The 16,622-nt window shown below is 58.6% G+C and overlaps 5 protein-coding genes across 5 annotated transcripts; 2 read left to right on the top strand and 3 right to left on the bottom strand.

Annotated features, from left to right (window-relative positions):
- Positions 1–261: 261 nt before the first annotated feature.
- On the top strand, positions 262–952 carry L226DRAFT_541190 (uncharacterized protein). Its single transcript, XM_067682029.1, has one exon. It carries the CDS (start codon positions 370–372, stop codon positions 784–786), a length of 417 nt encoding a protein of 138 aa, XP_067528334.1. The 5' UTR covers positions 262–369; the 3' UTR covers positions 787–952.
- A 336-nt stretch (positions 953–1,288) lies between these two features.
- On the bottom strand, positions 1,289–2,839 carry L226DRAFT_401588 (uncharacterized protein). Its single transcript, XM_067674576.1, has 3 exons — positions 2,649–2,839; positions 1,579–2,597; positions 1,289–1,509 (listed from the first exon to the last, which is right to left on the bottom strand). The coding sequence occupies exons 1-2, from the start codon at positions 2,690–2,692 to the stop codon at positions 1,580–1,582; spliced, it is 1,062 nt and encodes a 353-aa protein (XP_067528333.1). The 5' UTR covers positions 2,693–2,839; the 3' UTR covers positions 1,289–1,509; position 1,579.
- Positions 2,840–3,475: 636 nt separating this feature from the next.
- Positions 3,476–4,340, bottom strand: L226DRAFT_576977 (uncharacterized protein; the record flags this gene model as incomplete). Its single annotated transcript, XM_067685484.1, has 2 exons — positions 3,476–4,053; positions 4,121–4,340. 2 exons carry the CDS (start codon positions 4,338–4,340, stop codon positions 3,476–3,478), a joined length of 798 nt encoding a protein of 265 aa, XP_067528332.1.
- A 464-nt stretch (positions 4,341–4,804) lies between these two features.
- On the bottom strand, positions 4,805–5,454 carry L226DRAFT_401509 (uncharacterized protein). Its single transcript, XM_067674575.1, has 2 exons — positions 4,910–5,454; positions 4,805–4,857 (listed from the first exon to the last, which is right to left on the bottom strand). Exon 1 carries the CDS (start codon positions 5,352–5,354, stop codon positions 4,995–4,997), a length of 360 nt encoding a protein of 119 aa, XP_067528331.1. The 5' UTR covers positions 5,355–5,454; the 3' UTR covers positions 4,805–4,857; positions 4,910–4,994.
- Positions 5,455–7,241: 1,787 nt separating this feature from the next.
- Positions 7,242–13,900, top strand: L226DRAFT_474449 (WD40 repeat-like protein; the record flags this gene model as incomplete). Its single annotated transcript, XM_067676595.1, has 10 exons — positions 7,242–7,790; positions 10,088–10,178; positions 10,228–10,354; positions 10,401–10,695; positions 10,742–10,763; positions 10,811–12,205; positions 12,257–13,014; positions 13,090–13,427; positions 13,488–13,545; positions 13,601–13,900. The coding sequence occupies 10 exons, from the start codon at positions 7,242–7,244 to the stop codon at positions 13,898–13,900; spliced, it is 3,933 nt and encodes a 1,310-aa protein (XP_067528330.1).
- Positions 13,901–16,622: the final 2,722 nt, after the last annotated feature.

Raw genomic sequence — 16,622 nt, 5'->3', positions numbered from 1 at the left:
AAAGATCTTCCAGATCGATCAGCTGCCTCTGGTGAAGTTCTGAGGAGGATACCTCCCGGGGAGCTTCGAGGATAGCTCCCGGGGAGCACCTCTGTGGAGGATACCCTGGGCGCACTTCTGCGGAGGACACCCTGGGCGCACTTCTGCGGAGGATAGCTCCCGGAGAGCGACTTCGAGGAGACGTGGTGGGAGGACTCGAGGGCACAGGATCGAGGGCACAAGAGAACTCGGGGCCCGGAGGACTCGAAGGACTTGCGGAGGGTTCGAGAGGCGAGATGTATTCACTGCAGTACATGTATGTAGTACACACAAGTCGACCACGGTCAAGGCTGGACAGGAATTTACTCGATATATTTCGATGGTAACACGATGCGCAGAGATAAAAAGAGCCACTCCGGCGGAGAGAAGCTGCGAAAGCGTCAGAACACGCGCGCGCACCAGCGTGAGGTTACCCGGGAACCTTCCGAGCCTCGGGTGCTTGTATCCGCTCTTGCCGAGCATGCGGTGCTCGACTCTCGCGCACTCACCCTCTCGCCTCTCGTTCACGGCTGTGCGTCAGCTTTTGTATCTACTCGTCTGACAGTCCCGAGATCTCGACTCTCGCTAGCACCCGGCTTTGAAGACTTCATGCGACGGACTCTGGGTGCGGCTTGTGGAGAGGGCGGAGGTGGCGGAATACGGGAGGGAATGCGATCAGAGCTGGCACTAGGACAACAAGGTAAGTTTGTCACATACCGTCTCCTACCCGCTTGCATGCAGTCAAGCGAGATCTGCAACCTGCCTTGAAGACTTCACGCGACCAACTCGGGGAGACGGGCGCAGCTTGTGCACGACGTGCGATGGATGTCAGAAGTGGATTAGGGCACGGAGGTAAGCACATCTTGACAAGTTACCATCCTCATCCCGGTGTCGCGCAGCCGGCTCGCTCCTGGCTCCGCGTTTCGTCTGCAAACAGACTCATTCAGTAAGCTCGTTTGGAGTGCGGACGGTCACTTATCTTCAGCGTTGCGTGACTGACTCTTGCCCCGGCGCGGACGACGCGTGGCAGTAAGTCTGACGACTTACCCCGCTAGCTCCGACTACGCTCGCGGCCGCTCTCACCCGACACCTTGTCCCGGAAAGGTGCGTCCTGAGTCTTCAAATTTCCTGCGACCAGCGGCTCAGCAATGACTCAAACCACATCCAGAACGAGCACGTACCTTGCCAGTGTCGTGTACGGCCGCGTGAAGGTGAGTATGGCTTCTGCGCTGGCATTCCGGGCAGACTTGACGTTGCCGGAGTGATGTGTACATTTGACTCTCGGAGAAACTCTCGTTAGCTGTTTCTGAGCGCGACCAGCTGCTCACGGCCCTGGAGGATTGGACTACGCGTTCATCTCGGCTGGAGGAGCTCTCGGTAGCATTGGATGATGTCCGGGACGCCGAAGAGGAGATTGAAGAGTTTCCCCCGTCGCACCCACTTGAACACAGGGCGCACGCGGTAGGTCCAGCCTCAGGCTGGAAGGTACGTCTGGAGACCTCTTCCGTTAGATGTCCGTCCTCCCGCCGAGCATGACATATACGTCGTACTGACACTCACCTCAGATTCGCGAGATATCATTGATGAAGGCGTCGCGTCGACAATGATGTCCGAGGCAGAGATCGAGCACGAGATGGCCAAGGACGGCGGACTCGCGTTGCCGTCTCCTGCGGCGACACCTTCGCCAGCGGTTGCATCCCCAGTCCTCGCCCTGCATCTGGCGCAGTCCCCAAGACTGAGGCGTCCCTCGTCCCGTCCCCGGTGCGTTCACGCTCTCCATCCTCCATTGGCTACCGCTCCTGGTCCGGAGAGGAACTCCCTGGCGTCCGCATCGAAGACATCCGCGTCGTCGTCCTCGACGAACCTCAAGGACAAGGATCTGCACGAGTAAGCGTTGGGTTGACGTGAGCGTTATGAATGGGATGCGGGAGGAAATGCGAGTGCGAAGACGCAGAAGGCGGCTGAGGCAGGGGTGGCGGAGGGAAGCTTTGGTCGCAGGAGCGGTGCTCGGCCCAGGAGACGTCGACGGCCGCCGCTGTGTCCTGGCCGGTGCGACAGTCGCGTTGGATGCAGAAGCTGAGACTCGACCGGAGTGCGACCATGTGAGGAGAGTAGACTGCTGTTCGTGCATCTCAGAAGGGTTTGAGGCCGTAGGTGGTGGAGCGACGACTGCGACTGCGCAGGCGAGTTGAACACGTGGCCTAGAATCGTCGCCTCGACTGATCGCCTGTACTGGCCCTCGTGAACATGGAATGAGACTCGGAAGTCCGCGGGCGAGCAGGAATGTCGTCAGCAGGGTTCTGTGGGCTGACGGCAATGAGCTGAGCGCACCGGGTGTCGTGGGTGAAGATGGGTTAGGCTCCCCATCTTCCTCTTCACCATCCGCGACAGCGCCGTCCTCGTCCCTCGCAGTACCAACAGATCGCACATGGCTTCGCCGCTGCGATCCGGGAGCAGGCACGATGCAAAGAAGTCGACCTCGAGCGAGTACGACGTGGAGCAGAGGCCGCTCGGACAAGATGTCCGGTAGGTAGGCCCACAGAAACTGGTTGCCTCGTTCGTGAGGCACCTTGACCGTTCTGCGAGCAGGTGAGTACATACCACGGAGATGACATGCTGGTACCACTCACCGGACTAGGAACGAGACGTAGAGGAGGTGGGCATTGGGAAACATAGGTCACGGATCGCACGGGAGTTGCGTGACCAACAGCAGCCATCGCGCGTCCTCGAGTAGGGCCGGTTGCAGGAGAAGTGCGGGACAAGCCGGCTGTCTGTCGTGCTGGCATGTGCGACTGTGCGAGATGTGTCGCTGAGCCGCTCCTCAGGGACCCGGTTGCAGAGATGAGATGGATTATGGGAGGTGCTGTGGACGCGAACACAATGCCGTCCGCGTGAAGCTGAGAGGATGTGTTGTGCGGATGTGGCTGGGAGCGACGGCGGAAGGAGGGTGAGAGCGAGAGCGTGTTTGGATGGGACACGGGGGAGAGAAGGGGAACCGCTCATGCTGCGAACCGCGATGGCGCTGCACGCTCGGTTGTCAAGCGCAAAGCGAAGGGTTCGGTGACGGTAAGCAGATCCAGTCTCGGCCCCGGATGGAGCCCGAAGTGTCATCATTCTTTTCTTATGCTCATCCCGCTGTCCGTCAGTGCTGTACTTGCATGTACAGTGGTCAGGGCTGCCTGTGTTGCCACGATACTTAGGAGATAGCATGCAGTACCGTACAGCGTAGTTAGGGCTCTGAGTGTCCGAACTCTTGGGGAGTCAATGTGCACTGGCATGCAAGTGAAGGGCAAGGGAACTAAAGTTCCCGTCACGTTACATGATTATCTATCTTTTCGGCCTAGGCAGTGACTTGCAACCAGTTGATATTTGTTTATATCTCGTTGACTCAAAGCTCGAGCTCGGACAGATGATGCCATTTCTCCACAACATGACGATATCTAGAACTAAATACATCCTACATGCGACCACTGGCTAGCAGCTCGCGCATAGTTGGTTCCCGCCATCCCGACTCTGTCCAGATAAGCCAAACCCCGTCCTTGTACATCTGCGGAAGCGGACCACGGGTTCGGTTGACAACTGACACCTCATCCGAACCCTCGGAGTTGAGCTTCTCACTGATCACCTTTGCGCTCTTTGGTCCGTTCCGGACATACCGATGCGGGATGGCATTGCCATCAGAGTCATGCTTGAAGACACGCCGCCTGCCGATATCACTGCGGCCAAAGTACGGAAGAGGAGCCGGGGCGGGGAACAGAGGGCCGGGAGCGACAGCGGAGACATCGCGCTCAGCGGCGAGCAGCTGCTCTGGTGCGGCCTGGATGAAATACATGCGTGGCTGGGGCTCTGCCGTGAGAAGGGTGAGAAGATGGCGGACCTGCGCCATGCTCGGGCTCCCGTGCCCTGTGCTGAGATTCATGAACGGGACGTCGGCTGGCCAGCCATAGAGGAGGACACCGTAGCGAAGGGTGATGTCCTTGTGGAACAGCCGGAGAGTCCAGCACATGCGTGCACACGGGTCGCCAGTCGCATGAACTGCAATGGCATGACGCACAAGAGTCAGAGAATGCACATAGGGAAGCGGCAGTGAGGATGAGCGTACCTAGCAATGTGTTCAGAAGAAGTCGGACGCTTCCCCGGGGATCAGAGTGGTCGGGCTTGGGAAGCTCTGATGTGAGTGGCACACCGGGAATGAGCGGGACAAGGCGCGGAATGAAAGGCGGAGAGAACGGATGAAGGAGAGCCGCATGTGAGTATGAGCGAACAGCGGTTGGGCGAGCAGACGAGACACGCTGTAAGAGGCGGGGGCGTGTAGAGGTCATGAAGGATAGAGTTCTCGAGCACGGACTTGGATACATTGAGCGAAGCTCTCCAAATTATATATAATCCTGCTTTTTATTCATTCAAGCCATTTGTACATTGCGAGAAAGTCGTGGGACATTGGTGGCACCTCCAAAGGGATCCTATCGCTAACGGAGTCACAGGAGAGCCTTTGAACTTTGCTTTGAGAGATTGAATGCACTCGGACGTTGTACGAATCGTCTGGAAGTTGTTTCAAGTCGGCCTCCAGTATGCGTAATCTGTAGTCACTTTGCTCACTACGGAATAGTACTACATTCACGTCCACACTCCCCTCGCACGAGCGCATGCCCGACTCAATCTCAGGCTCGTGCGCAAGTTCTTCCGCATGCAAACCCGGGATGCAAGCTCAGAGCCCAGAGAACCGATATGACTGAACTTGGTCGAGGCAGCGGCCGGGTTAGTGCGATCCGACTATGGAGGTCTCGCACTGGGCTTTGCGTGCGGCCGTTGCAGCGGTCGTGCGGCGCACAGCAGTGACTGCAGCTCAGAATGAGGGTCAGAGACTCCCAGCCGTCAGCGGCGTACGTACCACAGTCTTGGACTTGTCAACTCTCGACTCTCACGCCAAACTGCTGACGCATTCTCGTTCAGCCGTCCCGAATCCTGATGCGCTGTCATGCGATGCGAACGCGCCTCAGCTTGTAGACTTGCCAAGCCACTGAACAGGCGAGTGCAACATTCTCCTGGACAGACATGCTCACGATGCACGTCCTCCGGGCACCGCAGCCGTCGACTCTGTAGGATCCCCCGTATTGCTGCATGCAACTCAGACAGGGCGTCCTGCTATGTTGTGCCCAGCTACAGTCCATCAAGCTCAAAAGGACGACTGCGGGACGGTGCATAACGGCGGCGGCGGGAACGGAGAGCTCAGCATTTGGCGGCTGCCGTCGCTTCCCGGTCAGCGTACCGATGTTGTGTCTCCCCCACCGCACACACCGCGTCCGAGGTCCGGCCGTACGCTCCCCGACTGCCATCCTGCGGGTCCCGCTTCAAGTCGCCAGGCTTCAGCTTGGGCCTTGGGGCATTCTGTGAGCAGATGCGTACCGCGGGCCTCACAGTTCAGACATCTGAGGGACAGGGTGACACTCGGCCGCTGAACGAGAGTCCGAGCACCGGAGACGAGGATCTGCACGCAGACGGCGCGCGAGGGTCAATAAACACTAGTCTGAAACGCGATGAGCGGGAGAATGCGTAGTACGTACTCCTGGAGCCTGCTGGGAAGCGGCAAGCGACGCTTAACCGCCGCCCGGAACTTGCTCCCGGGCGTAATCACGGCGGGCGAGCGACTCGGATGGTCCGTGCACGCACGAGCTGGGGTATATAGAGTGAGTGTGTGGAGGACTCGGGCGGGCAGCACTCAAGTGCATCCGTCATCCCCTGGTCCCGCTGAGCTCTTGTCTCTCCGTCATGCCTGCTTACCCGCTCGTTTCTCGCTCGTGCTGACGGTGAGCACGGCGGTGCGACGGCGTGCATCCTCCCAGCCCTGGTCGTCTGCAGCGGCGTGTTCGTGCGCGTTGTGTTGTCGGTGTGTATTCGCCTCTCCGTGTCGTCGCACAGTCCTGTACGCTGACCTGCACTTCTAGATCGATATACACATGGGTGAGTGACTGTCCTCTCTGTCCATGAGAGCGGAACGCTGCTCACCGTTGGTCGTAGCCCATCTCTCCATGGTCTCCCTGCTCAACAGTGGCTGCTGTGCTATCTGTCGCGCCGGTAAGTTGTCTCGCACTTGGTCTGCCGCGCTCGTATCGCCGTGCCATGCAGGAATTTGACCGCGCTGACTCGTACTACTTGCCTGTAGCTCCCGGGGGACGCGGATGCACAAGAACGCGGTGAGGGCGTGAGAGGTGAGTATATCGTCTCAACCACGACGTGAGATGCGTACTGACGGGAACTCGTGTCGGGCAATACTGTTGTTCAGGTGGCCGTGGAGAGGAGACGAACGCGCGGGTTGCGAGAAAGCTCGGACGTCGGTATTGTGAGTGGGGATTGTTTCCCTCGGCGGCATGACACTGACCGTCACGACCTATCCTAGTTTGCCGGATGCGTCCACGGACTGAACACGATGGCCTATAAAGACGGGAAGATGGTGAGTAGGCTTGTCCTCCGTGGGTACGTACCGGTTAGTCTGGTTGCTGACGATGCAGTCGCCGCCCGGCATGCGAGCGATGGGGAGGATGGGTGAGAATAAAATATATTCTACACACGTTAGCCACGGGTATGGTAGTACATCGTAGCGTACTCCTCTCCTCGCGGGCACGGGCACTCCAGGGCTGTGTGCGGGGCAGGCGGGTGCAGACGGACGCGTACTCGCGGTGTCGTTCGAGCGGGCTTGCGGTCACTGTCGCTGGAGAGTCGATGAGTCGCGCAGTGTCCGTGATTCAATCTCGCGCGTGGAAAGACGGACCGGTTGGTTGGTGGAGTGAGGTGGGCGGCGGCGGCGGAGTTACGACTCCTGCTGATACTCGAGTCGCGTCGTCGTAGCGTCCCGGTTTGTCAGCGGAATGGGACGAGATGCTTGAGGAAGGGTGTGCGGACGAGCGAGGGAGAAGGGATGGAGTAGGCGGTGGGCTGGTCAGCGAGTCCCAGCGGAGGGTCGAGGCGTACCGAGTAGTAGTACAATCGCAAGCAGCTGCTTACTGGAACATCGCCTCTGAGCCCGGGCTGTGCTTGGTCGACCGCGGTGTGCAGCGGATGGCGTCGGGAGAGTCGACCCCGGCGTCCCGGAGCGACGTTAACCAAATTGAGCCCGCCGGCCCCGGACTGCGCCTGTGAACCACGTGCCTGCGCCGACGTCCGGGCAAGCACGGCGCTGCCTGTCGCTCTCAACGGCGACGAGACTACTCTGCACGTCGAGCTCCATGGCCCCAGCGCGGCGCCGAGTGTCGTATGTGATCCCTCCGCCTGCCGACCCGCCTCCGCGCCTCCAACTTCCTCCACACGGCATTCCTCGCAACGGCTCTGTCGGACCCTTGCTCCTCCCCGGGCTGCATACTGTCACTCCGCCACCCGCCACGCCCCGGTGGGCGCAGCATCCTCGACATCGTCTGGGGGTCTCATGTCTTGCTCTGGATACGTCGACGCAGCTCGTCGGCCGCGCCTCGCCCGAAGGGATCCTGTACACCGGCGGCCGCGATGGACTCGTTATCTCCTGGGACCTGGGCATCCCCATGAAGCGTCGCGCGCAGCGATATGGCGTTACCGGGCAGAGTCTACGGAGGTGGGAGGTTATGACGAACTGGGCGGACGACATCATCGAGGAGGAGGCGGAGGAGGGCGACGAGTATCGCAGCGACGGCGACGTCTTGGGCGAGGTCACGGGCAAGACGCGGCGCCGGATACCCCAAGACAGCGCGATACCCTACGAGGAGCAGTGGGAGACCGACATGGACGCGTATCATGCTCTCAAGGTATGTTCATTCGCACATCTTTATATCTATCTATGTGATTCTGCGAGATCGTCCAATCGACCAGGAGGTTTGTCCGCCGGATACGATGGACAGTCTCCCGGACAAACTACACTGAGTCGAACCCCCCAAAGCAAGCGGCCGAGAAACCCCTGCAACGCGAGGTGCGTTTACTGGCACATGCCCGACACCTACTCGCGATGCAGTTGAAGGTTGACTGGCGGGAGGAGTACCGAGCCTCTTCTATCTACCGGGGGTCAGCAGCGTGTAATGTTTTCGTACCCTCGACGTAGACGTGGCTCGGTTCTGCAGAGCATGCACTACATCGTTCCGGAAACGGGTCTTCTACGGACCGGCGGATTGTAAGATCGCACACACGCATCGCTCAAATGTCGGCAGTATCGCCGTGGATTTGCCCTGGCGAGCGACGAGTCAACGCGTATTGCTTGGTGAACATGTTTGTCTCGGTGAATGAGATCGCGTTCATCGTGTTCGTTGACGTTTTGCGAGCACGCTCCCGAACGAGAACCTGCGCGAGGACAGCACGGAACGGCGGCACTGTGCGCCAGACGACAGTGACGCGACGGACGCGAGCACGGGCGCGGGCGCACCTCTCGTGTATCGCGCGAGCCACAGGGCCGTCATATTGACGTATCGCGACCCGCCCGCATGCCTTGTCGTGTTGGCCACTGGGGCTATAGCCCAAGGCGTAATCTGACAGTTCCACCATCCCACTGCCTTTCAGTCAACTAGTCATGACACGGTCTACGCGCACCATGTTATGATACAGGGTGGATCGACCTACGGTGTCCGGCCGCCCCTCATTCAGCTTAGCCTGGCAGCGAATCCCTTGAGGGACCCTCTCCTCGCGTTTAGTGCTTCCCCAAGATGCTCTCGTCCCTACTCTGCGCGAGTGACGTCGAAGGGAGAGAGCACATTGAAGCGCAGCGCATCGTAGATGTGGCAGAGAAATGTCTTGTGGAAACGCGTCTGATTCAGTGCGCCGAGGGCCAGAACACGATGCGCGACAGGCAGTGGCGGGTGACGCTGTCTGTGACAACGCCGGAGATAGTGGATTTGACTTTCGCCTGCGTCGGGTACGCCTGCTCCTTATCCCGAGTTACCCTTCTGAACGATGGAAGTGTCGCGTTTTGGCCTCCTGTTGCACGTCGGGATATCGCACAGGGAATGCTTCCTTTCTCGTGCCCACAAATGAATGCCGCGGACAATAAACCTCATGACCACCAGAAATCCAGAATACATATCTCGGGAAGGTATCAGTCGATAACTTCCCGAAGATATCCTGTCAACAAATTCAGGGCTATGCCCCCCATAAAGCGGCCGAGCAACCCCCTCGAACGCGAGGAGTGCTCGCTTGCACCAGTGCAACGCCGCGAAATGCCTGCTTGCAGTGCAGTTCAAGGCTGGACATCTTTGACCTACCCTTGCGCTTAAGGCGTTCGGACGTTAAGGCGCACTCCAAGCGGCGAATAACCGCGAACAATGTTGACATAGTACCTGTACTCGATGCTCGACCCGGCACCAGTGGGATTGTTTCGAACGGCTTCTCACCATACGAACCGACGGATTTCCCGCACTCTGAAAGACTGGTGGAGCTGTCGTGGCGAGTTTCAGTTTCTACAATGAGTCAGGGCGTTCTTCGAACTCGTCACTCAATCATGAATGAGCGCGCGTTGACCTTCGTGGACGTATCGAGTTGGGGCGTTGGGGCGTATTCTCTATCGCGTTCAACGCTTCCTCTAGATGCTCTCTCTTGCACCGACTTGGCACGAGCGACGTCGCGTCCCTGCACGCTTTCTTGATCTGCCTCCCGTTTATTCCGCGCGTGGCACGATTCGCGACAAGCGCATTGTCCGCCTCCTCTTGGGTGATTCGCGCCTTCTCTGGCGGGGAGCTCACTGAAGTGTAGCGGGGGATGCAGGAGAGGAAGGTCTCGTTTCGGAAACGCATTACGCACAAGTCGCGTGTCTTGGAGGCCACGCTGATAACGAATTCTGACTGTACGAGTACGTTCAGGGTCGAGCGTTCGACCCCGCCGTGTCTGCGTCCGTACCGGTCCCAGCCCGGCTTGCCTGTCCTTGTGTTCGCGCAGCACCGTCCTGTACCAGTACCGTGGCGCACCGCTGAAGCGGGATAGTTGACGTACGCGGGCACCTGCGCCATAGGTCGTCTTCGCTATATTCCGCTATATTCCAGAGAGGATCCTCGCTTTATCTCTTCATCATGATTCTGTTCCGATCGTCACGTCTCTGCGTGAACTAACTAGTTTTCTTCCCCAGTCGCACCCACCGCAAACGCACTTTCGTCAAGCCGTCCAGATGCACCCGGACTGGATCAACGATATATTACTCTGTAATTATAATCAAACGCGTGCGTCCTTCGTTCTCCGCCGCTGTGCGGGGCTAACAGCACGCTCTAGTCGTATCGGCTTCCTCCGACGGTACGATCCGGGCTTGGTCGCCCCACGCCCACGGACAGTCTACTCCCCTTCACGAGCCTACCATCATAGGCACCCACACCGACTACGTTCGCTGCCTAACATACTGGTGAGTCCAATCCCGCCTCTCTCCCCAGTCGTCTCACGTTGTGTAGCCGTGAACAGCAGTGGTTCGCGTCCGGCTCGTTCGACCGCACGATCAAGCTCTGGGACTTGGCGTCCGCTACTGCCAAGACCGAGCCGCTGATTACTCTCCACCCGCCAGAGGCCGCAGGCCCGAAAGCGTCCATCTACGCTTTAGCGACCGACCCGTACGGCTCCGTCATCGCGTCCGGCTCTCCCGAGCGCGTTATCAGGATGTGGGATCCGAGATCGGGCAAGCGCATCGCGAAGCTCGTAGGCCACACGGACAACATCCGTGCCATCCTCATCTCCGAGGACGCCAAATACGTGAGTGCTCTCTATGGTCGAGTGGACGTGTCTGACTCGCACTCAGTTGCTCACAGGATCAGCAGATGGTGCGTACCCGACCAAGCATGAAGGATGTGGGCTGACGCGTTTGCAGCATCGATCAAGCTCTGGTCTCTGTCCTCTCAGCGCTGCCTGCACACGTTCACGCACCACACCGAGTCTGTCTGGTCCCTGTTCTCGTCACATCCCGCGCTCGAGGTCTTCTACTCTGGCGACCGCTCTGGCTTGGTGTGCAAGGTCGACGTCGAGGGCTGCGCAGACGTCTCCGAGGGCGAGTGTATCGTGCTCTGTCAGGACTCCGGGTCGGACCGGCCAGGCACGTCTGGCTCAGAAGGGATTAACAAGATCGTCGCTATGGACGACAACCTCGTCTGGACGGCTTCTGGAAGCTCTAGCATCAAGCGCTGGCAGGTTCCCCCACGGCGAGCTGTACGTGCCGCCGCGCTCAGCGCAGAGGGCACGTTCGAGAGCTCGGTGTCATCTCCACTCCCCGTCGAGTCTGCTCGGGAGTACTACATGCAACGGAAGCGCGACTCGCTTGATCTCTCTGGCTCCCGCGCAAAGTCGCCTATGCGGTCGACATCTATAACTCGGGAGGGGAGCACGAGCCCTCTGGCATCCAAGGCTCATCGCGTGTCTCTCACGCCGTCCGCGATCTCTGCGACTGCGAGCGCCATCGCTGACCTCGAGATCGATCCCGACCTTGAAGGAGAGCAGACCTGGTACGGCATCCCTTTCGAGAGTCTCGTCCGCCTGACTTCGCCCAACGACACTGGGTTCGGCGGGATGCTCGCCCCGTCACTGCGCGGGCACGACCCAGAGATCGCGACACTGTACTCGGCGGCGTCGGTGCTCAGCGTGCCGAGGATGGTGCGCTCGCCCGTGCAGAATATCTTTGCCCAGTCTGGCGGCCCTCGCTCGCCGAGCCCGATGCGCAGCGATACGATCCACTCGCGCACACGCCCTGAGGAGAACATGACTATCCAGCCAACACCCCGGTCGAGGGCTGCGTATGACGTTCGGGAGGTCGCTGCCGACGCGATTCCGCTGCGACTGGACCCGGACGAGGTCATAGATGGCGACCATGGACTCGTCCGGTGCGTGATGCTGAACGACCGCGTGCATGCGCTCACCGTCGATACCGCCGGAGAGGTCGCTGTGTGGGACGTCGTGCGCGGAGCGTGCCTAGGTTGGTTCACTAGCGAGGAGGTCGCCGCTGCGAGCTTCTGCGGCAGCGATCAGAGCTTGAGTGGCGCGGGCGGAAGTGCGGATGGTAGGAGCGTGACGGAGAAGCATAGAAGTCCGAGGGAAGCGCTAGAGACCGTCCGCGAGCGGATCGAGGGAGAGGCGGTCGTGACGTCGTGGTCGTCGCTCGATACCAAGACTGGTGTTTTGACTGTTCATCTGAACGAGAAGTGCTTCGAGGCGGAGATCTATGCGGACGAGGCTGGGTACGGTCCGGAGAGGCAGTTCAGCGAGGAAGCACGACGTGAGTGGCCCGTTGCGTGCTGCTTCGCTTGTTGCTGATTTCGTATTTTAGTGAACATCGGGAAGTGGGTCCTCCGCAACCTCTTCTATGGCTTCATTCGCGAAGAACAGCGCCAAGCCGCTCGTCGCGCCCGCGACCGCGACCATAACGGACACGACTCGTCCTCGCAACACCGTCTCCAGCGCGGTGGCGCGCCAACACACATCGACATTAACGCTTCCAGCTCGACTCCGAATGCTCGAAGCCGCTCCTCGTCAGACGTCTCTGCGCGAAGTGCGACCTCCCAAGGACCCCGCAGCGCAACTATCATCTTATCTCCTAACATGCTCCCTGCTGTGTCCCCTTCCATCTCTTCTCATCCGCGCTCGTCGCCGCTCATGACTCCCATGATCCCCTTACACGGCGGCCTCCGCGACTCTGCCTTGTCTCCCATCCCTCAATCACCGAGCACCGCCGAAGCAACACCTCTACCTCGCGGAAGCAAGGACGTCCACAAGGCCGAAACGTTATCTGGCCCGCCGTCGTCGTTCCCGCCTTCGGGGACGTCGACGAGCGACTACTTCTCGCTGCGCACGAGGCGCCCGTCGGTCTCGACCGCGCCTACGCCAGACGACTTTTCTGGGTGGGGAGGCAAGTCGGCTGCGATTTCGACGTCCGCACCGGAGACTCCGAGTACGCCCAGTGTGGGCAGTCTCATGGGTCGACTCAAGGCGTTTGGCAAGGGCACTAGACGGGCAGCGAGCGAGACTCCTGGCCCGACGACACCCGGCGGGACGATCACTGCCCCACCGGTCGGTGCAATTCCTGATGTGAGTAACGATCGTCTCATATATAGGCTGGAGACTGCGACTACGATTTATACTGACGAGTCGATTCAACGACAGGAGCCAGCGAGCCAGCCTGTGGCCAAGACTCCGGCTCAGGTGCTGCTGTCGGGCCCCGTTAACCCGCCATCCTCAAGCGAAGCGCCGTCTCTGCCCATCCCGCCGACAACCTCGATCCTCATCTCGGAGGAAGCGCCTTCAGGCTGGCATACGCTCTACCGGGGGAATGTGTCCAGCACGGCGAGCGACATTCGCCAATTGGAGGAGAACATGCCGATGTGGCTCTTGGAGTGTCTTCTGCTGAACAAGGTGCCGCCGATACCGATCACGAAGATCAGCTTCGTCCTGTTGCCGTACAAGGAGCCCGACGGGGAGACGCTGCCAGAACTTTTGAATACGTATGTGCTCGGTTGTTTTGCTTGCCGTTCACAAGCTGACGATGGGATGCACGCATCCAGACAACAGTCTAAGCTTACTGCGAGCCGCTTCTTACGCGTTCGCAAGCTCACGATGCATGTACGTTCCTTCACGTTCTCGTCGGCCTTCGAATGTGAATGTGACGTCACTGTAGGTGCAAGACAAGCTCGAGAGGATAGCTGGCGGCAGCCACTCTCCCGTCTCCGCCGTCGCGACTCCTCGCTCCTCCTTCGATCGTCGCTCGCTCTCGTCTGCCCGCGGACACGACCGCCCCCGCGCCGACGAGCAATACGAGATCCTCTGCAACGACATGGTCCTCCCCCTCGACATGACCCTCGCCGCCGTCCGGCAGTATGTCTGGCGCCGGCAGTCGACAGAGCTCGTGATGCACTACCGTCGCAAGGTCCATACTAGCCCTCCTCCTCCCCTCGTTCCTGCGCCTCATCCTCAGTAAGGGCGTGGTGCTGATGCCGTTGACTGTGGTATTTATCCACTTGTATATTCAGTGCGATGTATAATGGGCTCCGTGTACGCTTGCTTGGTTTAGATGTTCTGTACAACCCTGCATATCTATCTCTCTCTGTTGCGCTCGCGTGCTTGTCGCGACGCCGAAGGACTACTGGATACAGACGTGCGCTCCATGTTGAACTTCGACTACTTCGTGTCCTCCGTCTGGCCTCTCTCATCTGCCAACCCTTTCCTGAGGGCGGCCACAGTCTGTGGAGTCTGTCACGAGTCGTTGTGCATGCTCCTGTGCGAAGTTCTGTGACTCGGAATTCCTTATTCTTCACCCGAATGAACGGGGCGGGGCTATCCGGTAGCACATTGATGCGAGTTGAGGCCAGCAGTGCCCTAGTTGCATACCACGAGCGTAGCTTTGATGCAGCGTACAAACCGATGTCGGCTCTCTCCTGTCCTCTTAACGGTCTCTTTCCTTTCCTTTCCAAATCCATTTATTGTCCCGTTAGGGCCGAGCCCCATGTCGGACACAATACAAACAGTACAGACTACGTAGTGCAAATGACAGAGTAATCTAGAGGGAACAGTGACCCTCAGACGTCCGGAGACGCACCGAGGGGGAGAGCTGATGCTGGGAGGGAAGTAGGTAAGGGTAGCGGACAGTACAGTAGGGGTCCCAGAGAGTGCCAGAACATGCGCCACCATGGCCGTCACCAACGCCCGACCCTCCATGGGGTAAGGCAGCGAGCTGTAAACCGTGGGCCTGTGCCGGGCCGTCTTTACGAATAATCTCTGAATGGGTACCTGGGTCGGTTTCCCCTCCCCAGGTCAGAATTCCCCCGCTCCTAGTGGTGGTGCAGCCACCGGCGTATGTGTCTGGCACTTCCTGGAATAGTACACCAGAGAAGCAGTCAAGGGCACAGTCCAGGTAATGGGAAGGGTATGCTGCCAAATGACACAAGCAATCAGCGATGAGAGACGAATCAGGAAGAGGCACAGAATCTCAGCGTGGTTTGGCGCAGTCGGTGCGGTGCTGCACTGCCTGCATTGTTGCCATTGCTCTCATTGCGCTCCGGAACCTTGAGATCGCCAAAGGTCTGATGCAGCCGCCGTGTCGCATTGACGAACTTGAATAGTCGTGTTGCACCTTCCTGTGCAGACAGGAGGTAGTCGAGTCGCTGCCCGTTCCGTCCGAGGGGCCCAAGGAAAGTGCGGCGCTGGAGGGAGTATTTTGGGCACTGCAACACAAAATGCAGCACTGTCTCTTTTGCCGCGCCACACCCTGGACAGTGCTGCGAGTCCGCACGCCCTATGGTGTTGAGGTGGTGGTTCAGAGGAGCATGGCCTGTACACAGTTGAATCAGTAGCGAAGTATTGCGCCACGGTAATGGCGCAACCAGCTTTGAGAAATGGATTGAAGGGAGTGCAGAATCTACTCGCCAGAGCTTGGCTCCTCGCTGCTGATGGACCTACACTCGCTGTGAGTGAGATCCAAAGGTGTGATGGTCCGTCCGGGCGTGCACAAGGGGAGTCGGGCAGGAGAGAGAGTGAGAGAGTGTGTGGATAGGAGATGGATGGAAGATGGATGGGAAAGGGAAGAGGTCACAGAGTAGATGTAGCCGGTGGACTTGTACATCAAATAGGTGGAATAGACTGCGTTAGCAGTCACTCGAGGGCTTGTAGAGTTGAATGCGAGATGCGAAATGCGATACTGAATGAAAGTGAGAGGATGCTAAGGGAATATGAAGGCATTGGAGTTGAGGTTGAGGTTGAGACTAAAACCAAAGTCGCACAGTCGAAGAGGGCTCAAAACTTGTTGTATTTGAGATGCTAGCTAGCAGATATATACAGGAGAGCAGAAGAGTGTGACGTGTGTGTTTTCCGCAGAAGGTTGTTAAGGATGAGGGGATGTGGAAAGAGCTGGAAGGAGGAAAAACATAAGTACAATTTGAGCGCTAACCGGCTAACATACGCGAGGCGCGATTACAAGGGCGCGTAAAGTGGAAAGAGGAGCTGGGTTGAGTTGTGTGCCAATACTAGGATACGTAGACACTAAACTAAAGCTACAGTACGAGTCCTGAAGGTGTAGAGAAGGTGCAAAAATTTGTTAGAAGTCGAAAGGGATGGAGGAGGAGGCAGAATGTGGGACCACGTTGAGTGCGGCATGGCACAGCTAAGCGCTGGCCTGCGGCTGATCTAGATTCAAGGAACGGGAATATCACAAAAATTGGGGTCGGAATTTTTGCCTGAAAACTGGCACATTGGTGGGTATAGCATACAGGAGTATGTGTGCCAAGTATGAGCCAAAACGGCGGGGCCGTTTTTGCGCTATGTGGACAACAAGGGGGTAATGCTGTAGGAGGCTATTGCAAGCCCTAGTGGCATTCCTCTGGCTGGCACAAGGGTTATGAGAGCATCCAGGGATGCCAGGGATGCAGATTTGGCGGTGACCCCAACCCTAGAATGGGGTAACCCCAACCTCAAACTAGGGTTCACCCTTACCATTTTTGGGCTGAGATACTGGTTTGATAAGGTATTTTATGGAGGAGAAAGGCATGCGGGAGCTGAATCGGCACCGCATTACTGGCTTGGGTCAGTGGTGTGTGATGAGTGCATGATGTGGGGCAGGAATAGCACGAAGACTGTGCCGGGTGTGATGGGAATAGGTTTTGTAAACTCCGGACTGGAGGAGAACAGCATAGAGTGGGTAGAGGAAG

This window comes from Lentinus tigrinus (genome assembly GCF_003813185.1).
Source record: "Lentinus tigrinus ALCF2SS1-7 unplaced genomic scaffold L226scaffold_99, whole genome shotgun sequence".
In the NCBI taxonomy this organism is placed as follows: Eukaryota; Fungi; Basidiomycota; class Agaricomycetes; order Polyporales; family Polyporaceae; genus Lentinus; species Lentinus tigrinus.
This window is presented reverse-complemented; position numbering and strand designations above follow the sequence as displayed.

Excerpts from the sequence above, each read along its gene's own strand:
- L226DRAFT_401509 (XM_067674575.1), bottom strand. The coding sequence starts at position 5,354 with ATGGCAGTCGGGGAGCGTACGGCCGGACCTCGGACGCGGTGTGTGCGG.
- L226DRAFT_401588 (XM_067674576.1), bottom strand. The coding sequence starts at position 2,692 with ATGTTTCCCAATGCCCACCTCCTCTACGTCTCGTTCCTAGTCCG. Across the intron at positions 2,598-2,648 it reads TACGTCTCGTTCCTAGTCCG|AACGGTCAAGGTGCCTCACG; the intron begins GTGAGTGGTACC and ends ACCTGCTCGCAG.
- L226DRAFT_541190 (XM_067682029.1), top strand. The coding sequence starts at position 370 with ATGCGCAGAGATAAAAAGAGCCACTCCGGCGGAGAGAAGCTGCGAAAG.